This window comes from Podospora anserina, chromosome 5 (assembly GCF_000226545.1).
Source record: "Podospora anserina S mat+ genomic DNA chromosome 5, supercontig 5".
In the NCBI taxonomy this organism is placed as follows: domain Eukaryota; kingdom Fungi; phylum Ascomycota; class Sordariomycetes; order Sordariales; family Podosporaceae; genus Podospora; species Podospora anserina.
The window spans coordinates 133,570-159,238 of record NW_001914847.1 but is presented as its reverse complement, the minus strand read 5'-3'; the positions used below and the strand labels follow the sequence as shown (position 1 = coordinate 159,238).

Genomic DNA, 25,669 nt, shown 5'->3' with positions numbered 1-25,669 from the left:
CCCGTCACCTGTATTATACTCTCAACATCTGCCACCAGACATATCTTGAATCTATCACCAATTTCCACACAACCAGTCATAGCTATTCACCATGCCTCGAGACGAACTACCCTCGTTGCTATTGCTTCCATTTCCTCCCGACCCCTCAAGTCGCTCGTTGTTAAACACGGCATATCGACCATCCATCACTGCTGCACTCTCAAGGCTAAAGCGACCAAATGGCGCCTCTAAACTCACCGTAGCTGTCGAATGCCCAATATTGCACGGCCAGTTCTTGCGGTCCAAGACCCTGTCATGGACCGAAGCCCAGGCTTTGGTAGCCGGCATCTACACCATCATCTCCGTCGTCTCTGCTCAGCTTGGCATCGGCACCGAAATTGACGGCGGGCCAAACTCAGTCGATGCCACAGTCGTTATGATTGACCACAACCGCAACAAGCGCTTCACTGAAGACTTCCGCCCTGCCATTGAGACCAACAACACCACCGTGATTGACCTCGCAACCTTTGCCTCGGCCTATCACCCATGGAACTACATCTTCCACGTCCGAAGCGAGGTTGGGCTTCAGTTTTATCAGACCTATCTCAAGCTCGCTGAGGGGAGGCAAACATTGCTGCAGGAGCAGTTGATTCCTGTCGAAGGGGGCATCACTATGCATGTTGCCCCCCAAGGAAACATACCACGCCCAACACCCGCTCGGACGCCGGGGGTCCCTGTCGTCTGCCTCGGTGGAACCTTTGACTATCTACACCCAGGTCACAAGCTTCTCCTCACCGCCGCTGCGCTGTTGTTGAAAGTCCCAAGAAAAGACGACGCCAATATGCAACCTTGCACCTACATCATCGGCATCACAGGCGATGAGCTTTTGAAAAACAAAAAGTATGCCGAGTTCGTCCAGTCCTGGGAAACCAGAGCGAGGAATGTGATTTTGTTTCTGTCTCGGATTCTCGAGCTCTCGGAAAGAGGATGGAAAGACACTCAGCAGCCGCGACGAGTGGAGGAAAGGGACGGCGATGTCAAGGCTTGGTTTAGGGATGGGACGATTCTTGTTCACTGTGTCAGGATTCAAGATCCTTTTGGGCCGACGATCACGGTGGAGAATGTTGATGCGTTGGTTGTGTCTGGGGAGACGAGGTCAGGAGGCAAGGCAGTGAATGATAAGAGGGCTGAACAGGGGTGGAAGACGTTGGAGGTGTTTGAGGTGGATGTGCTGGATGCGGAGGATGTGTTGGAGGAGAAAGAGGTGACCAAAACAGAAGAGAATTTCTCGGCGAAGATCAGCAGTTCGGCGATACGGCAGCAGAGAGCGTTGGCGAGGCCGGGGACCAAGATATGAAGTGTATGCGAGCAGCTGGCGAGATCATGATGGAAATGATAACGGTTTGATTTTCGTTTTCGTATACCAGCTATCCGGATTTATTGATTGCTATTGTTTGTTCACATGCTTGCCTACGTTGGCTTGGGTTTGATTCTCGTCTTTCCTCTTTTGAATCGTTAGCTTGAACATTGGTGTCACATACCCGCCAGCCATCGGTTCTAGACTGCTTATAAATATCTACAAGAAACTATGGACGTTACTAGACGGTCTGTGCCACCGCCACTGTCTCGGTTTTATAGTTCGGACTTTGGACTACAGAAGCTGGTGAATATTACACGTTTCTGCACGTGTGTGGCCAGACATATGTACACAATTTACTTCTCTAGATTTCTTGTACAATTCAAAATCTATGGTTTCTATCAAACACGCCTGCCGTTGTGCCAACTACGCATAATCGTTAGCTAGTTGCTTGCTGACTCAGTAAGGTATCTATGTGTTGCCACATCAGGGGCAGAATAGGGGTATAAAAAAAAGGGGGCTTCCCAAAACTGTCCTCTTCACATCTCTACCAACCAGAATTCAAGATCCACCATTGACCTAATACGGCCAGTCCACTGTTTGCCCGCCTCAAAGAATCAGTCTCGCACAAATCCGAATACCAAGCAAACGCCACCAGCAAAACCTTTCAATCGGGTCCCTCGTCCCGACGATGCGGCGATGTGTGTATGTGCCCCAGCGGCGTGGAGCCAACCCCGTCGACCGTTGCATCTTGCGGCGTGCGGCAGAGTCTGTGCCATCCTCTGGGATTCCGTCCGCTTTTCTCTGCGTTCTCTGTGCCGCTGAGCCTCCTCCTGCTACGCCTCATCCTACTACAGCTAACTTGTCCACTAGCTATGTTTTAAAACGTCCCAATGAAGCATGAAGCCTATTGGACAACAAGCGATGATTTGCTCCGTGCAAGCAGACGCTGAATAGCTGAGTGTTTGCTGTCTTTAATGTGATTGATTTCTCTAGTAGTAGGTATCCGTAGGTAGCCGTATCTAACTGATTTTGCTTTTTCCCGAGCCTTGTTTTTCCCGAGCCTTGTTTTTCCCACCTCACTCATATATTCGTGTCCCCCCCTCCCAAAACGCAAAAAGAAAAGTATGAGTATCCAAATATGGTGATGTACATGAAGAATTTGCACTCCAATCCAATAATCCGTATCTAATGAAAGCCGTAAGCCAACAAACAAGAAACTGTGCCCGTAGATGTATGTGTAGGCAGGTAAAAAAGCTGTTGTACACCATTCTAATCAACCGAAATAGTCCACTTCGTCTGCACCCTAATCCCCTCCGGCTGCCTATGATAGTTCCGATGATCCCCCATTTGCATCGTGAGCGCCTCCTCGGAGCTATTCGCCCTCAGCGGCGTCCCCGCCCTATCCCCATCCGGCGTGGCAGCAGCAACGTCCGTCTTGTGATACACCTCCTTGTTCGGTGCGTACAAATCCTCCATCACGATCGTGTCGGTGCCGGGGTTGGAGCTGTTCTTCAGCTTGCTGAACCCGTTGGTGCCGTTGGTGCCGTTCTCAGAGGAGTGATACGGGTCGAGCTTGGAGGGGCTCTTGCGAGAAAAATAGCGGGTCCAGAGGGTGCCGAGCATGGGGAGGCTGACGCAGAAGATGCCGAGGTTGGGCTCGGTCGCGGACCAGAAGTCGGCCCAGACCATGGATTCGGTCAGGTTGACGAGGTCGAGCTGGGTGAGGGTTACGATGCGGATCATGGCGACCACGCTGACGCTGGAAGGGGGAGAGGTTTGTTAGATGTGTGAACGGAAAGGAGAAGGCGAGGGAATCACGTACAGTAAACCAACCAAGAAGACGGCTGTCAGGGCGATCTTCTTGCCCTTGGAGGTCTTCAGAGTCCACACCGTTGGAATCGGGAGCGTCAGAATCAACACGTCGGTGATGATGTTGAACGCGCCAATGGCAATAAAAGACCCGACTTGGTCACCGCATTGCGCTGTTGGCATCAGAGCGACGGTGTAGATGGCGGCAAAAGGACGACAAATCAGAAACACCTGCAGTATATTCCCAACAGACCAGAGACAGACAAAGATGATGACGCCCTTGGTGGCCATGCGCATCGTTTTGTTGACGAAGACACGGAGGTAAAAAATGAGGACGCTGAGCTTGATGGTGCTGATGGATGTCGCGTAGATCAGTTCGTATGAGACGAGCATCTTCAGGATGTGTTCGATATTTGGAGCGGTCTCGGCCATTGGATATCCTACGCCCATCGGCGCCCCTGAAAGAAGGTAAATATCAGTACATCTATGTCTCGAGAGCGAGGGGAGAGTCGTTCGACTTACAAAGGCCCTGAATCACTACCATGGCCATGCCCTGAGGGACGGCAAACAGAATGAGGTAGTCATCCCACCACAGGCCAGCTCCCGTCAGGAAGCGAGCAAAGAGTCTCAGCCCAATGATCACCAAAGTTATGACGGCTAGTACACAGTTGATGATGAGATGGGTTTTGACGATCGGGAGGATCGGAAACTCGACGTATTCGAACATCTTGAAATGTTGATCTGACAAGATGGAGGGGAGGGAGGCCAAAAGGAGTGGTCCCCTTCCTTTTAGTGAGAAAAGGCCACGGCAGTTATCCCGAGTCTGAGCAAGGAAGCTGTCCTTGAAAGGAGAGAGAAAAGATAGAAACTGGGGCAATGCTCAGATCACTGTGGAGCGGTTGCTAATGTCCACCACTTGCTCGGGAGCAGTGTAAGCAACAGGGGACGGATTGTTAAAGTAAAAAGGTAAAGATCGTCAATATGGCATCCGGGGCATGGCCGGCAAGCAACCCAGGTAGTTGTCAGGACCCGAGAAAGAAAAGATGAGCAGCAGGATAAGCACGTCGTGCCTCGTGTGGGTAGCAGTCACATCTTCAAGAAAGAAAAGAAAATAATAAACTGCAGAAGGGCGTTGCATTGCCCATGAGAGGAAGCACACCTATTCGACCGGGGGGTGTGAGTGATGCTGTGCCGTGCATGTGCCGTCTGGGTTCCTCTTGGAGAAACGAGACTGGTCAAGCAATAAGCGAAGTCTTTCGGGGTCTTTGGATAAAGATGTGGCCTGCTTTCTGAAAGCTCTGGTGCCCAGCCTCGGTTGTACCTGATGATTTTGGGTCTATGCAAGCTTATGTGAGTGATGTGATGGTGCTGTCAGGGCAGGGTGGAACTGAGAAATAATATTGTGTGCTTGGCTCCAGCCTGGAACAACTGGCACAACTGGCTCAAAGGAATAGTAATGCCCGGTCAAATCTCTGGACCACGAAGAGGTCCTCTCATCCGGCTTCCAACACAGAAAATATAAATTTTGATGGCCGCTGCGGTAAGACAAAACCGTTGCACTACTAGGGACGGCGCGTTCAAGTTCCACTGCGGAAGCCATCAACGGCGTGTCCGAGCACAAGGGACCTTGGCAAGTCTTTGACAGCAGACGACAGCAAGGACGAAGAAGCGGACGAAATCCAAGAAAGACCTTGTTCTGCAAGGATACATGGGCTAGCTTGTTTGAGCTGTGTGGGGTTCGAGACGTCGTTTTTTGAGGTCTTCGTCAATATCTCCTCTTCCGGATGGCTTCCCCGGGCAATCACTTCCTGTTTAACCCCCACTTTCCGTGCCCCAAAACCACCTCCAGGCATGGTGAATTCAAAGTCTCCCATTGACTCCCGTCTTGCTGTGTCGATAGCGCGAGAGCTGGACGAGTCCATCGTGCCATTCAAACAATAGTCGATACCCCGCCCTTAACCCTGGCCCCAATTACCTGGTGCAGATCTGCGCCCCTTTTTGCCGCTCCATACCACCTCGAGTCTGCCCACCTCTAGGGATATCTCTCGCTTCTTCATGACCCCAGTGTAACCCCAGTCTTTTTTCAACCAACTTGGCGTGCTTGCGGGTGTCATTGTCGAGCCACAACGTCCCCAACTGCAGCCACCGACCTGCAGAACACGCAGAACACCTGCAGAACGCCCACATTTCTGGGCTCACGACACCGAGGTGTGGAGGGGCGGCCCCTGAATAAACACACTCTTAGACCATGTTGGGGGTCGGCGGTGGTAAACCATTGGCATGGCCCAGTGGGGGCTGGGGGACTGGCTCGAGAGGGGAACTGAAGCAAACAAAAGGACCACGTTCGCGACATACTCGGTTGAAACGAGGCTGATCTTCATACCGACTTCTCCAGACTCCTCTCTGCTGCGTGTTGCGAGCCTGGTGATATCCGCTTTGCGAACCCCTAATTGTTCGTCATCCCCGAACTGCCGAAGCCGAGATCTCTTGCCTGCTCCCCCTTGTGCATACAATTGGCGAGCCCCCCCTTTCTGTTTCCATATCTGTCCAGCTTTGGGTGCCCCTTTCTTCTGCATCTTCAGCGACATCCAGCCCGCATCTTGCCGAAAGCGCCCAGATTGTTCAGTACAACCCACCATCAGCAAACCTCCCATCACACATCATGGCTGCTGTTGACCTTGAGAAGCCGTTCGACTATGTCGTTGTTGGCGGCGGCACTGCCGGCCTCGTCATCGCCAACCGGCTCTCCGAAGACAGCGATGTCCGTGTTCTTGTCATCGAGGCCGGTGCAGACCGTAGCAGTGACCCCCTGGTTCTTTGCCCGGGTCTTGTTGCCGGCTTGTACGGCAAGGATGAATACGACTGGAACTTCACATCAACACCCCAGGTAGGTCGTGCCACTCGCTCTCTTGACCAGGAGGGCCTTTTGCTGATCATGTTTCGTAGCCTACCCTGAACAACAGGGTCATCAACCAAGCTCGCGGGAAGATGCTTGGTGGCAGCTCGGCCCTCAACTTCCTCATGCTGTTGTATCCTTCCAAGGGCAACATTGACGCCTGGGCAGCCCTGGGCAACGAGGGCTGGGACTTTGACTCTCTTGCTCCCTACCTGCGCAAGTTTGCAACCGTCCACACTCCTCCCCAGTCATCCAAGGACCTCTGCGGGTTAACCTATCACAATGAGGACCTCGCCAAAGGTGACGGGCCCATCCACGTCACTTTCAGTGAAGGTTACAATGTAACCAACCAAGCTTGGTTGAAGACCTTTGCTGGACAAGGCCTTGAGGTCACCACGGATCCTCGTGATGGAAGGGCATTGGGTGCCTTCCAGAACCAGGCCAGCATTGATCCAGTAACACACACCAGAAGTTTCGCAGCCACAGGCTATTACAACCCAGAGGTTGCGAAGCGATCCAACTTGGTGGTTCTCACCGAGACTTTGGTGGAAAAGATTGTCTTTGACACCACGGGAGATGAGCCTGTTGCCACTGGTGTTGAGATTTTGACCAAGGATGGTGAGAAGAAGCAGATATCTGCCAACCTCGAAGTCATCCTGTCGGCTGGTACCCTGCAGTCACCCCAGATTCTGGAGCTTTCCGGTATTGGAAGCAAGGACATCCTCGAGAAGCACAACATTCCCGTCATTGTTGAGAACCCCAGCGTGGGCGAGAACGTGCAAGACCACCCCATTGTATGCCAGAGCTTCGAGGTCGCCGATACGACCCCGTCAGGGGATGTCCTCCGTGACCCCAACGTTCTCAACGCTCTGGTAGGCATGTACCAGGCCTCCGGCGCCGGACCTCTCGGCCAGAGCACCATCAGCGTAGCCTACTCCCCCCTCGTCGACGGCTCCGGCATCGTCTCCCCCGAGGCCAAGAAGGAGCTCCTCGCCTCCCACGAGCACACCCTCACCACCCCGGACGCGCAAGCCATCAGAAAACTCGTCGAGTCCCCCGACGAGGCCACCTTCCAGTTCCTGCTCTTCCCCACCCAGGTCTCCATCCCCGACGTCCCCAAGTCCATGGCCGAGTACATCCTCCCGGTCCTCCCCGAGAACTACATCACCGTCATGACCATCCTCAACCACCCCTTCTCCCGCGGCAGCGTGCACATCTCCAGCCCCGACGTCCACGCCGCCCCGGTATGGGACCCAAAGTACAACTCCAACCTCCTCGACATGGAGCTCCTCGCCCGCGGCGTCGAGTTTGTCGAGCGGCTCGTCGACAAGTCGACGCCGTTTGGCAAGCTGCTCAAGGACGGGGGGAAGAGGCAGCCGGAGGGGCTTGTGGCGACGGATCTGGAAAAGGCAAAGGAAATTGTCCGCAAGAGGCAGATCTCCGTGTTTCATGTGTCTGGCAGCTGCGCCATGAAGCCAAGGGAGCAGGGCGGTGTGGTGGATGCGAGGTTGAGGGTGTACGGGACCAAGAGGCTTAGGGTGGTGGACGCGAGCGTTTTCCCGCTGGAGCCGGTGGGAAATATTCAGAGTGTGGTTTATGCTGTTGCGGAGAAGGCGGCGGATTTGATCAAGGAGGATAGGAAGAGCTTGTAAATTTGTTTTCTGTATTTGGTTCCCTTGTCTGCCTGTGGGAAGGTGGGAATAGACTGATAACAAGTTTGCTAGCTGCGCATTTAGTCTTCCCCCGGCTTTTGGCCTGACATCTCGGACTCAGATGGCCCGTTTGTGACCCTTGACCTGTTGCAAATCCAACCAGTACCCCCTCAAACTGACTTCCCTCTTCTGCGGCTCCTTCTTTTTAGTTACACGCCCAGTGAATGGATCTTCAATCTCCTTTTCAACGAAGAAAGTGAGTGTCGTGGTAGACATGTCATCTTTCAAGGACTCGCAAGTGTGTTTGTCGGGACAAACGATGGACTTGATGGTGTTTTTTCCCCAGCCGAAACGACACAGATCCGAGATGCCGGGGACAAAGACTCGCTGAGACACAAGATTGGGGCACTGAGGGTAGAACGGGGACGACGGGTCCGGGCAGGGTTTTCTGTAGTTTGCAGTCGTCAGTTATGGACAGATTGAAAGAGAGCCTGTAGATGTGGAGCAAAAGACCTACTCGTATAAGAAGCAGCAGCTGAGGGAGGAGCCCTTGTAGATGGAATTCACTGGTATAGAGGGGCTGATGTCCACTATTGGCGTGTAATGATCATGGTTAGATAGTGGAGCCTCTGGAGGCAACAATGAAAGAGAAACATACCGCAGCTGGCCTGGTGTGTGTTGTCGAGAGTCTCAGGCGAGAAAGCCTGGCAGGGACCCTCATAGTTGGCCTCAGCAAAGAGCGACAAGCCAGTGCTCCCACAGGCCGCGACAGTCTTGGGACTGCCGAGAACACACAGGGGCGAAAGCAAGGCAAGAAGAAGCCCAGTAAGCCTACCCATCTCGAATATTGCTAGGTATGTTGACGCTCTCCGAGGCACGTTCGACAAGATTGTCTCGCCTTTTTTTGGGATGGAGCAGAGGGGCTCTTTGCTTTTCTTGTGCTCAGCTGGATGAAAAAAATTGGTTGACATCGAGAAACCTGCCTTTGGTCCATCTTTGTGAGCCTGCCCAAACCTTCTAAAGATAGTCTTCGACCCGGCCACTGTAAGCTTTGGTCCGAGGCTTGACTCTATCTAGGTTTTCGTGTTCTGAAAGTACGTAGTTAGCCTACCTGCCCTCTTCTCCACAATCAGCAATTCGTGGATTTTGGTTGCGAATCATGCTAGATCTGTCTTCTCCGGCGAGACATGCATGTGTGTGTGTTGTCTTCGGCTTGATACGAAGAGGTTAACGAATCGCAAGGATCACTGCTGATCGCGAGCATGAACTTCGATTGTGGTGCGTTATCATCGCAATGGCGGAAGCGGCCTGCTTCTGGGCTGACAAAGAAAATGTACAATCCAGTACATGCTAAACAAACTCACACAGGTCTGGACCTCAGGCCTCTACGTCACGGATGGTTGGGATTTTCTAAGCAACAGCGAGTTGGCATTAGAATATGATATATGTTGATATGTAGTCATTTGGCCACGATTACCTTATCAATAGACTCCTGGAATGTATTGCATATCTAGCAATATACCTAGCAAACGAGCTCACAGATCCTCCCATCTACTCCAATCTAACTCCTTCTCATTACTCCGAGGGTATCCGAAGAAGTTTTGCCGTCCCAATCAATTCTGGAAATCCACGGCTAAGACGCCTAGTCATCCTCGCTGGCGCTGCCATAACCTTCGTCTGTCTGAGAGCGGCAATACTCACTCGCATTGCAGACAACACTGTGGGCGAGACCCTCATACGCAACCTCTTGCAACTTCGTATCTCCGGGGAGCAGACGCTGTGCCTGTCCAAGACATTGGTGTCTGGAGAAAAGCATACAGCAGTGGCCGGGCATGACGGTGGCCGAAACAACGTGGGCTGATTTGGGGCTTTCATCGGGCATACTGACATAGCCACGCGGGATATCATAGCACCGATCCTTGGTCAACTTCAGTTGGACGCAGTACTCGCCCTCTCCGCAGTACTTGAAGTTGTAGTCGGTAACGCCAATGGTCTTTGTGAACTTGTGGAGCTTCTGGTCCATCTGTCTCTGGAACACCCATTCATCGTCCTCGGGCTTCTCGTCCAGGTTTCTGATGCCCCATCTCGAGATGTGGTCCCTGTAGTACTCAGGCATGGACGAAATGGTGCTGTAGGCAAACTCATGTTGCTGCCACTCGCCAGGGAGGATAAAACCTCGCTTGCAGTCGCGCAGCACAAATACCGTCCTGGTGCGAGATTCATCGGGAACCGTCTCGTGCTTGAACCCATACGAGGCACACACGTCGAACGATCCAAACTTATCGAGATTGCATCGAGTGTGGTTATTGAGAGGATTCTTCACCAAGTCGCCCATCGCTGCTCTGCCACAACTCCTACGCTCAAACATTAGCACACAATCTCTCGGCGTGGAAGCAAGACGGCATGGTCGGGCTTACATCCCCAAGAGCGGCACCGCAAACCAGCTGCCACAATAGTCATTGGCCCAGACGTCTTTTGACCAACTACCGGTTGTAGAGTATGAGAGGGATCTTTGCCGCGTCCTCGTGATCCCATACGACTGAGAAGACTTGACATTACTCTCCCAATCCACACTCCGCTTTCGGCTTTGCTCGAATCTTTGGCCGTCGCTGTGTGTATAACCCGATGTCATGTCCACACCGGCCTTTCCCATGATTGGAACCCCATCAAACAGTGGTATATTAGACAGACCGACACCGGCTGTGCCGGTTACCCCGAAGTTGAAGGTATCCGCAACAGTCCATGTATCGCTCCATGATATTCCATCCTTGTAAGTGGTGCTGTTTCCAGTGGAAGATTCGTCCTTGATCATGACGGTCGTGGCTTCGCCGACTGGGCCACCGAGACTCACAGAGATCCCGCAACTATCGCTTCGTTGACATGGGTTGTGCCAGCTCCGAACGCCCAGGACCCGCGGGTGGCCCCAATACCACTTGTGGCAAACAGTTAGTCAGGGGCGAGGGGAGAAGACGTGATGCGGCGGCAGAACTCACCCCATGGCTTGTTTCACAGTAGGCCTTGCAATTGTTTTCGGGGCTCATGTGATCCCAGCACTCGCCCCTGTTAAGCCGATATTGAGGTTTGCAATTTCGATTCTCATCGACAGTCACAAACTGCGCGTCACATATCACCAAACTTAGCACATCATGGATCCGGGCTCATATTCTGGAGGACAACCTACACGAGGAAATCCATGGCGAATGGCCTTTTGGATCTTGCTGGCAACATCCATACATTTTGTCTGAGGATACAAAGCTGACGGGGCTGCCACAGCCGATGCTGAGAAGCCTGCCGCCACCAACAGGGAGGCCAGCATCGTAGTCGAGAGGATGATCGGCGAGTACGATAGGAGGCTGTTGCCTTGGTCAGGCCAGATCAGAAGAGGCGAGGATGGGAACAGAAGAAAAGGATGGGAAAGGAAGTCAGAGAAGTAAAGCACCGTGTGACCGCCCGGCCGGATAAGTCCTCCTCGGGTGCGGTGATCTAAACTTTTCGCTTCATGCCGCCACCCCGGGCCCGTAACGCCACCATGAAGAGGGAAAATCGACGCCTCGTGAGATACGAAGAGGAAGTCACCGCTAAAACGGTTCCAACCGAGTGCTTCACCATTTTCGTTCAGCAGCTGCCGCCGGTTGGCCTGGAGATCCACAAGCGGAACTCATTGAACCTAGACAGTTCAACAGAAACAGGAGCAGAAACAGGAACAGGAACATGAATCTCAGTTCTCTGAAGCTTCACATACATGCAGACAACCTGGGGGTAGGCTGCTCAGGGGCAACGGCTACTGGAAGTGGTGCAGTGGAAGAATACACCACTGGTGAACAAAAACAAAGAATTTACTAGGTATTTATGCATTCCACCCACGGCTCTCTATTCCAGGTTTCTAGTTATCTCCATCTATTCGTCCATTTCGCTTTCTTGCTTACTTCTCAGAATTCCCCACACGTCGAGCTTCGATAGAGACTTCATGTCTCGCCCACAATGACTGTTGGTGATCCCTCGCCAGGACATCCTAGAAATGCATCAGCTTTTGGTCGATTCACGGCGGAAATAGTCAGGGGCTTACCTGTCTTCGGCATCCAAGCAATTGTCTAGAAAGCACTGCTGAACAGCGTTCGCGATGTCCCATTGTCCCCCATCAAATTCACTAAGGGTTGGTAAGTTGTAAGCTTTGAATCGATGCTTGAGAGATGTGTTGATCACATACACACAAAGACACATCCAGTCATGAGCGTGAGAACACCCAACTTGAACATAGGTCTTTTCCAAGCACTCGTTGTTGCATCTGCTCTTGAGGGGCTGCTTAGCCTTGGGAGGCCCAGCTGGCTGGGTCGCAGGCGGATTTTGTCGAGTGACGAGCCGAGTCTGCAGTGAGCTGGGAACTGCGCCTGCAAGAGTGCTGCAGAGAATACCGAACCACACTACCCACAGCTTCATGTTTGGGATTTGTCGAAGCCGTCAAGTCAAGCGGGAGCAGTAATGTTGCAAGACTGGCCAGCTCGCATTTGAACACCGGGAGTTGGGAGAAAGAAAAGAAGAGAAGGTAGAAAAGCCCAAGTCGTGCCTCCCGGCCTGCAAAAAGCAGGCAAGCCATGATATACGGCATGAGTCCAACGGCGTCAACTTTATCAGCTAAAAGCCGATACACACAAAAGCCATGGCGGCGTGACCACACCTTAAGCTATCACAGATTGTGCTCTCGGATCAGGACACCTGGTCTGAATTCGAAACTCTAATACCGTCGAGAAAAGCTTTTACCTTCTGTGCTACTTTTGAGCTGGATTATTTTCCCTCGCTCAAAACACCACATCACTCTCACGACCGCGTCTCAATGAAGTACTCCTTGCCTGGTTCATGGCTTTTAGCCGCGGTTACATCTCTCTTTGGAGGAGTTACTGCCTCCCCAGATGATCCGTTGCCTCCATCGGTGCCCAGACCTGCCGATGACCCAAAGGTCCAGTCCTTTCCCTCATGGAATCCAGTTCACTCTGGACATCACATCAACCTCACCAGGGTCCGCCATGTTCACAAATGCCTCCAAGACTGGTGCGACGATCGTTACCTCATTTGGGAACTGGGCGGCAAGGCCATTTGCAAAACAGACCATCCAGATGGAGAGAACGTCGTGGGCTGGCTCTGCAACCTGGGATATTATCAAAAGGCCTGCTCAGCCGCCATGCTCAACCAGGCCGCCAAAAAGATGATTGAGGGTATGGATGACTACAGAGCCCCCTCCCCCGCAGGCCATATCTATTACATGCCAGAGAGGTCTCAATCGTTTGTCTTTGGTTGGGACACCTATTGCAACGGCTCACCTTCATGCGGAGGACACCGGGATCCTACCATAGTCTGTGAGAACCAGATCAATCACTATCGCCACAGGCCGAGTCCCAAGCCGGCTCAATTCGTTAGCATCGCTAACGCGTACGGATCCGTGAGACACGAGGGTTACCACGTTGAGGAGGACGTTGAAAGTGAGCAGGGCCAAAACAGCAACTGCACTGAAGAGGAGGAGTTCGAGAAGTTCAAAAAGGATCAAGCCATGAAGGACATTTCGATTGCCGAGCAGATAATCAAGAAGAAGTTTTGGCCGCACACCCAAAAGGGAATACCACGTAGGTGCCCCCCCAACCTCCTTAATCCTGCAATGACTACAATGACTCGAGGACATTCCTAACACATACGTTTCAGTCGAAGCGGCCAGTGAGGAAAACATTTATTACAACCCAGAACACCACAGGAATGGCGGCCGCTGAGTCTCCTGTCAGCGGGGGGCCGGGCAACATAATGGGTCCATGAGTCAAGGAGGGACGTCTGATGGAACGGCAGCTATTTTACAAGAATGTAGTTGCAAAATCTTGACTCAATTGCTAGTTATGAGAAACAAACGTTGACTGGAGGACTTTGTTGCGGTGAATAGTTAACCCATGATAAACCCGAAGCCGAAGCCGGTCCCCACCCTTGTTTGCCGCAGTCCATCATGAGACTTGAAGGAAGGGATCAATGCTTGAAAGCGCAGGCCGTATTTTAATAATAGAGTAGAATCCTAGCTTGAGCTCGTTTCCATAAAATTGATACTTCCTCGCGACTGTCCCAACTTTCAGACTAAAAGATTCAATCAGATTATTAGCCCACAGCTTCCCAGGTCCACTTGCATCAAATCCACAGCCACATCCTGAAACAACATCGCACAGATCGTCAGCTTTTTTCTCTTACAAAGTCGAGAAAACAATCAAGACTTTGAAATAAAGCACAGCAAACATGACACAAGCGTTTAAGAATGTTGTCGTTGTCGGCGGCTCCTACGTCGGAGTGGTCAGTTTTGTTCAGGGTTAGGGTCCATTCAGGGGCACCATCGCTGACCTCCCCCTTTTGTTTTGACCAGGCAACGGCAAAAGAACTAGCCAACCTCCTTCCCTCCTCTCACCGTGTAAGGACAACCCTATCTCTAGTTGCGACGACCCTATTACTAACATTTCTAAAGGTCCTCCTCATCGAACCCCACACCCACTTCCACCATCTATTCGCCTTTGTACGTGCCTCACCCATTCCCACCCCCCTTTCCTCTCCCCAGCTAACCCTCCCTCCCAGCCTCGCTTCGCCATCCTCCCCTCCCACGAACACAAATGCCTAATCCCCTACACCACCACCTTCTCCCTCTCCCCCGACCCCTCCCGCCACGAGGTCATCCAAGCCAAAGCCCTCTCCCTCTCCCCCACCACCTCCACCCTCCACCTCGACACCCCCTTTCAAGGCTCCACCACCGTCCCCTTCACCCACCTCATCGCCGCCACCGGCACCAACCTCTCTCCCCCCGGCACGATCCCCCACAACACCAAACCCCGCGCCATCACCTTCTTCCAATCCTACCAATCCTCCCTCCGTACCGCCCCCTCCATCATCATCATCGGCGGCGGCGCAGTAGGAGTCCAGATGGCGTGCGATCTCAAAGAAATCTACCCCCACAAACCCATAACCCTGATCCACTCCCGACATAACCTAATGCCAGCCTACCACCCGTCCCTCTCCGACTTAATCAAGTCTCGCTTTGCTGAATTAGGCGTCAACCTCATCACCGAAAGCAGGGTCGTCATCCCTGAGCGTGGCTTCCCCCTCACAGCTCAACCAACAGACGTCCACCTCCAAGACGGGCGGACCCTAACCGCTGATTTCGTCATCACCGCGACGGGCCAAACGCCAAATAACCAGTGGTTGCGATCCTCACTTGGAAATGATGTGATCAACAAAAAGAATGGATTCGTCAAAGTCAAACCAACAATGCAGATCGACGGTGGCCCGTGGGAAAACCTCTTCGCCGTGGGTGATATCAACGACTGCGGGGCTCACAAGGCCGCAAAGCCGGGGATGGTGCAGGCTGGTGTTGCTGCGAGGAACATCACTGCTTTGATCAGGGGGGAAGAGGCGGAGGAACAGTTGGAGGTTGCGCCGGCTGGGATTCATCTTACTTTGGGGCTGGTGAGTCTTTTTCGACACAGCAAAAAGGAAAAATGTGGGAGCATGTGACTGACGCAAAAGTGATTACAACAGACCAAAAACGTCATCTTCAGAAACCCCGACACGGCAAAAGGGGTAACGGAGCCATATATCAACCTCAAGGATGAGTAGGTCTCTTTCCCTTCATGGCGGTCAAATAGATAGAAAGACGGTTGCTAACAGACCAACACAGCGGCAGGGAAGACATGAACATCGAGGAGGTATGGGGCCGAAGAGGGCCAAAGGTGACCAGCCAGAGAGATTATCATCTGTAGACTATGTTTTTCTGATGTGAACATGAAAGAAAAGAATAATAATACAGATTCCCGATTCCCAACAATCCTCCCCTCGCCATCCTTCATCTATAGAATACTCATTGTACAAGTGATCAGAGTCTGGCTGAGGGTTGATGTTGTTGTATCCGGGTAGACGGTCGTGTAGGCGCAGGGTTGATAATCCGAAACATTACCCCCCGTCGCGAACGGAATAACGCTCAAAGTCTCCCCGTTCTGACAAACGCAATGATTCCCGATCCCTTCATGAGGTGCCGCTTCGTTGATGCAAAAAGGATCACCTGTCAAGCTCGCAATCGGAAGGGTTGTCCAGATAGGATCGATGGGAATGACCGAGACTCTTGTTGCTGGTATTTTTGTTGATGTCGTTGTTGCCTCTGCTGTCGCCAGAAAGCAAGCGTAGGTCTTGTTATAATACGGTATAGTAAGCGGTGGACGGGTGGCTTTGTAAAACGTCGATGGCTCCCATCTTCTATGCTGTGCGTTTGCCTGACTGGAAAAGAGAAACAACAAAACCAAAGTGAACACTGATAATGCCATCCTGCCAGATTACGTGTGAGACTGGCTTCTCAAGAAATCATTCATCCATGTTTCCAAGTATTCAATCCACTTATACCGCTGGAATCAAACGGGTAGAGAGAGGCATGACATGTTTGCCCCTACCCACGTCATCCTCTCCAAGGAGTCTTGACACAAATCGAAGCCCAGTGACACAAACAAGCAAACCTACCCATTACTGCCGGATACACAAGGCATCAACTCCATCTGTGGGGTGGGACAGTGTCATCAGTCTCGAGTCCACGGTTGCTCAAGAGCCTGATTTTCCCACCCCGTAACCACCTGCACGCCCGCCCTGGAACCCACAAAGCGAAAGTACACGGTCCAGGATTTTATCGTGTACGGCCACGTGTCGCCGCGGAAGAATGTGTTGGTCATCCGTATCTGCCTCGTACGGCCCTCAAAGTAGTTTGCTAGCTCCTCCAGCACGGCCGGATGTTCGATGCGCTTCTTGCCGTAAAAGACAGCCAAAATCTCCACCTTAGGACCTGATGAAGACGAGGATGAGGTGATGGACCGCCACGGCTGTGTTATGGTAGCTCGGTAGCCACCGTTGCCAATGTTGGCACCACCGAGTTGCGATACGGCAGAGGGTTTGGCGATGGTGATAAGGGATGGGCGAATCGTCTCGGGCAGATTCATAACGGTCGGATATTCGTCGCCATCGTATCGGTATACGAGACTCAAAACCTTGTAGGTGCCGGAAGCTGGGTCTGGCTGGAGGAGACTGTGCATATTGCGCATCTCGAGCTGTAGAATCTGACAGCCAACGCCATGAGGAGGTGGAGGACTGGTCCGGATGAGGGATTTGATAGTAGGCGTCACAATCACGCCTCCCCAGGCAGCCGCGAGGATATGCAGCCGGGGTGGACCGTTGTAGACCTCTTCTCGTGGTGGCTGGACGGACACTTGAGGGGCTTTTGGGTCGGACCGAGGCAGGGCAGTGTCACGGGAAGATGGGTGATCATTGTTGAGAGAGTAAGGAGGAAGCGGGTCATCTCCGATAGGTATAGGCTCGACTTGGATCAAATCTTCAACATCCGTGGCTTGACTGGAAGGTGCGCGGGTGGGGAAGCTATGATGGCGAGTGATCTGGGTCATGGCTGAGGTGAACGATGGTGAAATTGAGCAGGTAAATGGTGGTGTGATGGATAACGGTTTTAGATTCGGAATAATTTGCGTTTGTGTATCTGAGCAGTTGAGGGCGGGAGTCACGAGTGAGCTGAGGTTGAACAGGTGGTGCCCAAGTGCTGTGTGGGGTGTGTCAGCCCGAGATATGGCCTGGGCGCATTGCATAAGTTGGAATTGTGCGCTTTATGCAATTGCGAGATCCACATCTCAAGTACATAACCTTTTTTGCAGCTAGCACACCGGAGTCAAGGTATTTCCTCACTTTTCACAAAGCAGCCCAAGACACATGATACAGATATTCAAATTCTTCTTCATTTGTATTCATCAAAGCACTATCCAAAGCATACAAACACCATCCACCACATTACATCATGCCCTGAACATGCCAGCCATCTACATCTAATCATAAGGTATCTCTATCAACTACCAACTTCCCTGGCATTCATCTCCGCATAAATCATAATCATGTCAGATCATCACTCCCATCTTAGATGCCAGAAGTGGCATAGAACGGGTTGTTGGGGTCAAAGGGGAACTTGCGAATGACAACATCGCCCTTGTAGCCCTGGTGCTCGGGCTCCAGAGGAGTGTAGTTGAGCTTGCAGGTGCTGCAAGTGCCCTCGGAGCTGCCGACCTTGAACTGGCCAAACTCCTCCACCTCGGCGCTGCCGTTGAAGTAGTTGATGCGGACCTGGTTGACAGTGCGTCTGCTCTGGTCAATGTCAAAGTAGTTGGACGGCATGAACTGGATGCCTGAGTGGGCAGTGGTCTGCACCGTGTTGGGGAGATCACCCGTGTGGGGGACGTGGTGCATGCCCAGGTTCAGCCACAGGACAATGTCCTCGTTGCGGACGGATTCTCCATCAAAGTACTTGTCAAAGTTGACGGGAGGATCATGGACATCCTGCGTGTTGAAGGCGTGGTAAGCCTTCTGCTCAGAATCCTTGTACTTGGTGATCTGGACGTCGTGGTTGGCCCACTGAGCAGCGACGCCCAAGTTGGTGCTGTTCTGGACAGTCAAGTGAGCAGTGCCCATGTAAGGGAGCACACGGTAGCCGCGCATCTCACCGTGCTTGTTCCTCTCGTTCTCGTTGACGATCAAGACCTGAGTGGCCGAGTTGGGGCCCCAGTTGAAGCGGGACTCATCCTCGGTCTCGATGAACTTGCGCTCAAGGGCCATGGTGTTGCGGACCTTCCCAGCAGACCAGGGGTAGGACCTGGAAACTGGGACCATGCTCATGAGCTCGATGGAGTTGTTGGTGCCCAGAACATCGAAATCGGCCTTGAAGTTGAGAACGTGATCGTGCATGGAACCACTGAGGTTGTCGTGGATCTTGAAGCCGTAGTCCTCATTGCCAGCAAAGTAGGCGCTCTGGATGTAGCCAGAAGCGCGAACCTCGACGGCGAAAGAACCATCCATGAAGAAGGAGAAGGACTGCTGGTAATCGTAGTTGCCAATGGTGGCAATGGATCTGATCACAAAGTAGGTGTTCTTGGTGACCGAGACGTAGTCCGAGGTGGTGTGTCTCTGCATCGGGTAGTCGGCCACGTACTCGAACAAGCAGAGGCTGTCGATGTGGGTGCGAGTCTCCTCATTGACGTAGAACGAGGTGTTCATATAAGTGGCGTAGGCAGGGCAGTCGTATCCCTTGACAAGCTCAAAGGTATAAGGACCGAAGCCGTAGAAGCTGTCGAGGTAAGCGGTGCCGGAGTTCATGGGGTCGTTGCCAGCATAGTGAGCCAAAGCCTCCTGGAGGGACAGCTCATAGACGAGTCTCTCGCCCTTATAGCGGATGTCGAAAAGACCAGGACCAGTGTCGCGGTTGAAGCCGACATAGAAGCTCCAGTCCATCCACTCGACGTACTTCTCCTTGTGGTCAACGGCAAAACGAGCGCCAGCGGGAGCAACAATGACGGGGCCCTGGGCCTTGTCCATCTCAGGGGTTTCTCCGTTCTTGTCAGTTCTAGCCCAGTCGCCATCGACGTTGGGCCCGTTCTTGACGAAGTCCTCAGACCAGTAGGCAGCACGGAACTCCTCAGTAGTGGCATAGAAAACGCTGTTGTACAGCCACCCACGAAGCTCCCACTTGCTGGGGTCTCTGCCGCTGACTTCGCTACTGAAGTAGAGGCCAAGAGGAAAGAGAGTCATGTCATCAAAGTCGCCAGTAGGGATGTTCCAGAAGGTGTCCCAGCGGATGATTTCGCCGTCATCCTGCCAGAGAGGGTCAATGCCCCAGATGGAGAGGGTGTCGTTCTCCAAGCCCATGGCCGTGCCGTTCCAGAGATCGAGCGTGATGTCGGCGACAGAGGCACCGATCTTGAAGAGCCACTCCGAGTAGAGGCGGTCGGAATCGGCATCGAGGTTGCGCACCTTGCCACCGTTCTGTTTCGTGTAGGGATACTCGAGGGGCTCCCACTTGGCAGTAGCATTGTCAAGGGGCAAGGGTCCAACGATGATATCAGCGTAATGGGGGGTTTCCGTCGCACGGTTGTTGAGAACAACGTGGGCGTACTTGGTCGGCGCAGGGCCATCGCCATCCACGAAGGCAAGAACATCAGTCTTGTTTGGCCACATGGCTTCGACAAGTTGACTGCGCAGATATGTGTCAGTACGAACCACCACCAGCTTGCTGTAGCGCAGTCGGTTCTTACATGGTGTTATCCCATCCACCCGCTTCTTCCGTGACGGTCAGGTTGAGATCGGCCTGGGCGAAAAGCCACTCAACAACAGAAGCAACCTCGACGTCCACCAGAGGGCCCCAAACGTTCGGCTTGGGGGCCTTGATCTCGGTGGCCAATGTCTCGGAGCAGAAGGGCGTCTCGACAGCTCTCCTGTCGCCCATGATGGCACGTTTGAGGTGGTTGGCCATCTTCTTCTTGCCCAAGCCAGTGTTCTTCACCCAAGGAGCCTTGGGGTCGGGGTTGGGGCGAGCGAGGGCATCTTGGGCGAAGGAGGTGAGGAGGAGGGCAGAGGTAGCCACGGCCCGAGGGCTCAGGCTGTCGAAGAAACCCATGATTGATGCTTTCTCCGGTGGGCAGAAAGACTGAAAGGAGCTTGAAGGTCTAGGGACAAAATCCCATGCTGGTCACGACCGGGGAAGACACCTTTTATGATATCTTTCTCACCCTCTCCCACCCAGATCCGTCATGGCCATATCCATCGTAACCCCAATTGACTGAAGCTCTTATCGGAGCTCTCCCAGATATCGTCCCTTACATCCACCCGGAATCCTCCAATAGAAGCATGGTGGTTGGCAGCCTTCAAAGACCCCTGCTGCAGGAACATAGCCCCGCACATCAAGGATGCTCACCGTTGAGTGGCTGACTGCATAGCGACGGTTGGTCCCAACCCCACGTTAGCGACCTGGCTACGCAAAGAAGCCTTTCACTAAAGTCGCGATCCAGCGTGGCAATCCACATGAACCTCTGCGCCGGCAATTAGCATACTCGGCCGACAGAACGGAGAAAGAAATCATCATTCGACAAATAAACACTCGATAGCATTGAAGATACACCGTTGACTGCCTGAGGTGGTATCTGACGTGAGTCCTGGGTGTCATCCGGGAATGTCGTTGGCAGTGGGGTCGTTGGAGACAGCATCACCAAAGCCCATATCGCAGGCCCGAAATCCGAGCTCGGTTGCGCTCGCTCGGCATCCAGCTTCCCGAACCAACGTCACTCGGCCCCAGCGATGCCCGGATCGGTGTGGAAAAGAAAAAGACACGGGGAAACATGTCCTATCGGTGTCGTGAACTTGTGACTAGGCCATTCGATAATTCGAGCACCAAGTGAAGAGATAAGGTCCGAAATGGGCAAAGAAACCGGGATGTGGTGCAATGCGGGGTCTCCTCTCCCACTTCTTGGCCGCCCGCTCCTTTCACGATGTCAAAAAAGTTGCTTATCTCCCCGCCTTCCAGCATTTCCATAATCCATATCTTATCGCTGGTGAGTCTCCTCTTCCTCTCCACCTGTTTTGCCTGCCGCGAACAGAGTCAGGAAGTGTTGGCCGTATCTGTCTTAGTTTTGCTGATTACAGCTTGAATAATTCTGTTTTCAAATGTGATCAATTGGGTGCTTAACAATCAATCCAGTCGACAGTCTGCCAGCCGGCATCTGCCTTGAAAATTGCTCTGATTCGCCCCCACAACGTGTGTTGACCGTATGACAGACACACTTGGAATCAATGATTGATATCGGTGAGTGTTGGAAGGTCTTTGCAGTTTTCACATGTGTCAAGGCATCGAATATCGCTCGCTTGCGACTTGTGAAATACATCGAAGCAGCGAAGGCTGGACTTTATCCAGAGCAAAAATGCAAACCTCATGCCCTACTCATCCATGTCTAGAGGCAAGTAGGCCTGATTTACCGTCAACCCATCGTCTTGAGAGCATGTACAACTTTACAAGTACATGATGCTATTGTTACCCCTGAACCCCTGACTAAAACAACAAAAACAAAACACAACTTGTTTGGACCGTGCACTCTCACGGGGGCAACATGGTTGGTCTTGATTTACCGTAAGAAAGGTTGATGAACAAAGAAGCCGCCAGCCTTGAAGAGAAAGAGTGCCTACCTTACCTACCTGCCAATCGGGTGCCAAAGCACAACGAATTACAAATAAATAACTATGGCGAGATTGCATGCATCCTGTCGAGTCCAGCCAAGATCCATCAGTAAAAAGATCGCTCAACGGTCTGGCCGTATTACTCTGCAGGCCAACAGCCACGCTGATCAAGCAAAAAGCTTAAAGCCCCCATAAACCCATCTCTGCTTTTGCCGACCACGACACAAAAACCTGCCCAGTATCTGGGTTCAGGGAAAAGCTTGGCAGCCGTCCCGGATCATGATCACGGTAGCGACACGCAGGAAACGACAACCAATCGAAACAAACAGCATGATCAAAGAAAATATAAACATCTCGTCCGCCACGGCTCTCGGTTGGTCCGAAGCTGCTATAACAAGACCTCTTCCTTGAAGGGCAACACCATCGGCAGATGTCAGTCGCCCAAAAAGGAGTTGGCTGTGCCGTGGCAAAAGCCGACGACAGCAACGTGGTAGATCAAATTGGGCTTCAACACCCTTTCCATCACTCACCTCACTGGCCGGCGGAGTGATGAACACACCTCCAGGTTCGGAACCCGGATAGTGTTTCTGGAGTTGAGGCGTCGTTGATTGGTATGGGTTGAATTGCCGGCGCGGTTGTCAAGGGTCAAGGGCACTGTCACCCCCGCATTTTAAATAGATGAACGGGCAAATACAGAATTTAGCATCTAATAGACGATCCTGGATATACCAGAGGACGGCACCTCTTATCACGGCACGACACGGCTCAAAAAAAACCAATGTAGTATAGAGAAACTGCAAAAGAGGCAAGAGCTTCGCCAGGCGAGCGAGTGTATGTAGGTATATATGCCCGCATCGAGGTACCCCGGATACCGGTGTTCTTCTGGCTCTGTTCTGTCCAGCAACGGTCCCTACTCCTGCTCCTTGTGTTTTATTTTCTCGTGGCAAAGACAATAGGCAAGGAAAAAAAAACCATGAAGTGGCTCGCTCTTTCTGCGCTCATCGCGCCCTCCCAGGCTGCATTGCGCTTCGGATGCTCGACCTTGACCATCCAGCGTCTCGACCCCCTCGTTGAGCCTGGCGCGCTTCCTTCAGCTCATCTTCACCAAATCGTCGGTGGTGATGCCTTCAACGCCTCGATGAGCGGTGACATTGGTGAGCAGGGAACTTGCACGACCTGCACATTTAGCGAGGACTTTTCCAACTACTGGACCGCCGTCATGTTCTTCAAGCACCCCAACGGCACCTACAAGCGTGTCCCCATCATGCAGAACACAGCCCTGCCCAACGGCATCAACGGTGGTATGACCGTCTATTACACCCAGCAGGACTTCAACTCGAACGGCAATGTCAAGATCACGTCGTTCCCGCCCGTAAGTACCAGACCTTTGCCGGCCACATGAGCCTGGAAGGGAGCAATACTAACCGTGTGACTACAGGGATTCCGCATGGTCGTCGGCAACCCAACCACCACCTCCCTCAGCGGCTCCCGCGCCAACGTCGGCCTCAAGTTCGTATGCCTCGAGAACAAGGGCACCCGCTTCCCCGAGCTCTCCGACTTCCCAACCAAGCCCTGCAGAGGCGGCATCATGACAGTCCACCATTTCCCAGCGTAAAGCCACACCCTTATTCCCCCCCCTTCTCCCCTACCTAACCAACCGCTAACCCCCCCCCCCTTCAACAGCTGCTGGGACGGGAAAAACGTCGACTCCCCCGACCACCAATCACACATGTACAACACCGGCAAGGAAGCCTTCCAAAATGCCGGCCCCTGCCCCGCCTCCCACCCCGTCCGCATGCCCCAGGTCGCCTACGAGACCCTCTGGGACACGACTCAGTTCAACAGCATGTGGCCCTCTGGCGGCGCCAACCCCTTCACCCTCTCCTACACCGACTCCAAGGGCTACGGCACCCACGCCGACTACCTCTTCGGCTGGAAGGGCGACTCCCTCCAGAGAGCCATGGACCACTCGTGCATGTTCAACGCGTGCGAAAACGGCCGGCCGCTCAAGTCGCAGAATGTCGCCGCGATGAACAGGTGCACCATCAAGAAGATTGTGAATGAGGATACCGGTGATAACTGTGAGTTTTGCTGTCATGATTTTATGTTTGGTGAAGATGAAAAGCTGACTGGAGTGTCTTCAACAACAGGGATCAAGGCTATGCCCGGCCAGACTGCTGCCAGCTAAAAGGCCCCCCCCGGGAAGCAGGAGATGAGGGAGTGGTGTACCATCATGGGAGTTATTAGTTCTAGAAAGTTGAACGGCGAAGAGAGAATGAAACGTGATTTTGCTTTGTTGACTTGATGTTGAGAGACAAGGAGAGATCTGGTGATGCCTGCCTCTGATACTTTACAACCCTAACCGACATGGCCCCTAAGTGACACCCACTTCAAGGACTGGCTCAAATCTGCGGCAAAGTGTAAAGGTATTTACGTAAATCATTATCATTGCCTCATGGTGTGTTTCAAGAAAAGAGTCCAAGTAAAACGCACAAACAGCGCCCCCTCGGCATTCCCAAATTCCATCGCACTCAGACCTCATGCCTTGCAAGCTTCCACCCAGCTCTAGACCAGCCGGCAGTCGCCATCGGGGCATCGGCCCAAGACACGACCCGGGGAATGCTCCGAACAAAACGTGCTCAGGAACTTGAAGTTTGCCTTTCGCCCTAAAGCACGAGCCGTTTGTAACGGTGTGCCAACGGTCGCCAATGCTGAGAATTCCGCAGCCCTAAAACCCAGGGAAAGACCAACGCTCGGTCCTTGCAAAACGGCCCGGTCCGGTTTTGTCTCGGTTCGTACGCGTGTTATGGTCCGCGGAGGTGAGAGGAATATATGCATATATAGGTTGAAAGTAGGAGATGAACATCGCTCTTATTTCTGAAAAGTACCTTCTCCTCCAGAAGCCAAACATCTCCAACATGTCTTCCGACCAAAAGCTCCGTCTTGACGCCGACTATGCCAGGGCCATAGCACCCTATGCATCATATGTCCCACCCGTCCCAACTGACGCTGAATCACTCCGCAAACAGAATGATTTCATGATCAACACCGTCATGAGCCTCTTCCCCTGCCCGGCGAGAAGCAGAGTTGCCGAAACAGAACTCTCATACAAGTCGGCCGACGGCACTGAGCTCAAACTCCACCGCTTCGACCCCCCAGCATCTTCATCAACTCCGGCACCAGCTGGACGTCCTTGCGTCCTCTATCTCCATGGAGGTGGCTTTGTCTCCGGCTCGGTTACATCCTTCAGAAAAGACATCATCCGCTATGCGGCCGAGACAAGGCTGACCTTCTATGCTCCCGCTTATCGGCTCTCTCCCGAGGCCCCTTTCCCAAAACCGCTGGAAGATGCCTACGCTGCCTTGGAGTTCCTCCGCGACAATGCACAAGAACAGAACATCGATCCAAAGAGAATTGGTGTTATGGGAATCAGCGCCGGGGGTGGTCTGGCCGCTGGCTTGGCACTCGAGGCTCGCGATAAGAAGTTTGTGCCCGCCATCAGGAAGCTGGTGTTGATATACCCCATGCTCGATGACAGAACGCGCATCGGGGAGGACCATCCGCTGAACGAGTACCTGACATGGACAAACAAAAAGAACGAAATCGGCTGGCAGGCTTATTTGGGCGGTGCCGGTGCCAGAACTGTGAGTAGTCCTGACGCGAGCGTGTATGCAGCGCCGGCAAGGGCTGAGGATCTGTCTGGGTTGCCGCCGACTTATCTTGATGTTGGAGGGTTGGACTTGTTCAAGGACGAGGTGAATGCCTTTGGCGCCAAGCTGCTCGCGGGCAAGGTGGACGTCGAGTTCCATCTCTATCCAGGCGTGCCCCATGCTTGGGAGTGGTTGAGCCATGAGTGCCCTGTGACGCAGAAGGCAGTGAACAACAGAGTCTTCGCACTCCGTAGTTTGTAGAGTATGCACTAGGCGCATGAGG

General features: G+C 52.9%; 12 protein-coding genes across 12 annotated transcripts; 6 read left to right on the top strand and 6 right to left on the bottom strand.

The window, feature by feature from the left end:
* Positions 1 to 91: 91 nt before the first annotated feature.
* Positions 92 to 1,336, top strand: PODANS_5_4890 (uncharacterized protein; the record flags this gene model as incomplete). The annotated part of the gene is made up of 1 exon (XM_001905311.1): positions 92 to 1,336. One exon carries the CDS (start codon positions 92 to 94, stop codon positions 1,334 to 1,336), a length of 1,245 nt encoding a protein of 414 aa, XP_001905346.1.
* Positions 1,337 to 2,608: 1,272 nt separating this feature from the next.
* On the bottom strand, positions 2,609 to 3,875 carry PODANS_5_4880 (uncharacterized protein; the record flags this gene model as incomplete). The annotated part of the gene is made up of 3 exons (XM_001905310.1): positions 2,609 to 3,092; positions 3,162 to 3,606; positions 3,671 to 3,875. 3 exons carry the CDS (start codon positions 3,873 to 3,875, stop codon positions 2,609 to 2,611), a joined length of 1,134 nt encoding a protein of 377 aa, XP_001905345.1.
* Positions 3,876 to 5,810: 1,935 nt separating this feature from the next.
* On the top strand, positions 5,811 to 7,696 carry PODANS_5_4870 (uncharacterized protein; the record flags this gene model as incomplete). The annotated part of the gene is made up of 2 exons (XM_001905309.1): positions 5,811 to 6,035; positions 6,095 to 7,696. 2 exons carry the CDS (start codon positions 5,811 to 5,813, stop codon positions 7,694 to 7,696), a joined length of 1,827 nt encoding a protein of 608 aa, XP_001905344.1.
* Positions 7,697 to 7,813: 117 nt separating this feature from the next.
* PODANS_5_4860 (uncharacterized protein) lies at positions 7,814 to 8,667 on the bottom strand (the record flags this gene model as incomplete). The annotated part of the gene is made up of 3 exons (XM_001905308.1): positions 7,814 to 8,144; positions 8,214 to 8,286; positions 8,355 to 8,667. 3 exons carry the CDS (start codon positions 8,665 to 8,667, stop codon positions 7,814 to 7,816), a joined length of 717 nt encoding a protein of 238 aa, XP_001905343.1.
* A 671-nt stretch (positions 8,668 to 9,338) lies between these two features.
* PODANS_5_4857 (uncharacterized protein) lies at positions 9,339 to 10,694 on the bottom strand (the record flags this gene model as incomplete). The annotated part of the gene is made up of 3 exons (XM_001905307.1): positions 9,339 to 10,050; positions 10,114 to 10,560; positions 10,690 to 10,694. The coding sequence occupies 3 exons, from the start codon at positions 10,692 to 10,694 to the stop codon at positions 9,339 to 9,341; spliced, it is 1,164 nt and encodes a 387-aa protein (XP_001905342.1).
* Positions 10,695 to 12,527: 1,833 nt separating this feature from the next.
* PODANS_5_4852 (uncharacterized protein) lies at positions 12,528 to 13,452 on the top strand (the record flags this gene model as incomplete). The annotated part of the gene is made up of 2 exons (XM_001905306.1): positions 12,528 to 13,311; positions 13,388 to 13,452. 2 exons carry the CDS (start codon positions 12,528 to 12,530, stop codon positions 13,450 to 13,452), a joined length of 849 nt encoding a protein of 282 aa, XP_001905341.1.
* Positions 13,453 to 13,957: 505 nt separating this feature from the next.
* PODANS_5_4850 (uncharacterized protein) lies at positions 13,958 to 15,465 on the top strand (the record flags this gene model as incomplete). The annotated part of the gene is made up of 5 exons (XM_001905305.1): positions 13,958 to 14,011; positions 14,082 to 14,126; positions 14,288 to 15,172; positions 15,245 to 15,318; positions 15,390 to 15,465. The coding sequence occupies 5 exons, from the start codon at positions 13,958 to 13,960 to the stop codon at positions 15,463 to 15,465; spliced, it is 1,134 nt and encodes a 377-aa protein (XP_001905340.1).
* Positions 15,466 to 15,552: 87 nt separating this feature from the next.
* Positions 15,553 to 16,023, bottom strand: PODANS_5_4840 (uncharacterized protein; the record flags this gene model as incomplete). Its single annotated transcript, XM_001905304.1, has 1 exon — positions 15,553 to 16,023. One exon carries the CDS (start codon positions 16,021 to 16,023, stop codon positions 15,553 to 15,555), a length of 471 nt encoding a protein of 156 aa, XP_001905339.1.
* A 246-nt stretch (positions 16,024 to 16,269) lies between these two features.
* Positions 16,270 to 17,337, bottom strand: PODANS_5_4830 (uncharacterized protein; the record flags this gene model as incomplete). The annotated part of the gene is made up of 1 exon (XM_001905303.1): positions 16,270 to 17,337. One exon carries the CDS (start codon positions 17,335 to 17,337, stop codon positions 16,270 to 16,272), a length of 1,068 nt encoding a protein of 355 aa, XP_001905338.1.
* Positions 17,338 to 17,659: 322 nt separating this feature from the next.
* PODANS_5_4820 (uncharacterized protein) lies at positions 17,660 to 20,186 on the bottom strand (the record flags this gene model as incomplete). Its single annotated transcript, XM_001905302.1, has 2 exons — positions 17,660 to 19,763; positions 19,825 to 20,186. 2 exons carry the CDS (start codon positions 20,184 to 20,186, stop codon positions 17,660 to 17,662), a joined length of 2,466 nt encoding a protein of 821 aa, XP_001905337.1.
* Positions 20,187 to 22,709: 2,523 nt separating this feature from the next.
* PODANS_5_4810 (uncharacterized protein) lies at positions 22,710 to 23,924 on the top strand (the record flags this gene model as incomplete). The annotated part of the gene is made up of 3 exons (XM_001905301.1): positions 22,710 to 23,108; positions 23,175 to 23,347; positions 23,420 to 23,924. 3 exons carry the CDS (start codon positions 22,710 to 22,712, stop codon positions 23,922 to 23,924), a joined length of 1,077 nt encoding a protein of 358 aa, XP_001905336.1.
* A 730-nt stretch (positions 23,925 to 24,654) lies between these two features.
* PODANS_5_4800 (uncharacterized protein) lies at positions 24,655 to 25,647 on the top strand (the record flags this gene model as incomplete). The annotated part of the gene is made up of 1 exon (XM_001905300.1): positions 24,655 to 25,647. One exon carries the CDS (start codon positions 24,655 to 24,657, stop codon positions 25,645 to 25,647), a length of 993 nt encoding a protein of 330 aa, XP_001905335.1.
* Between the last annotated feature and the right edge of the window lie 22 nt (positions 25,648 to 25,669).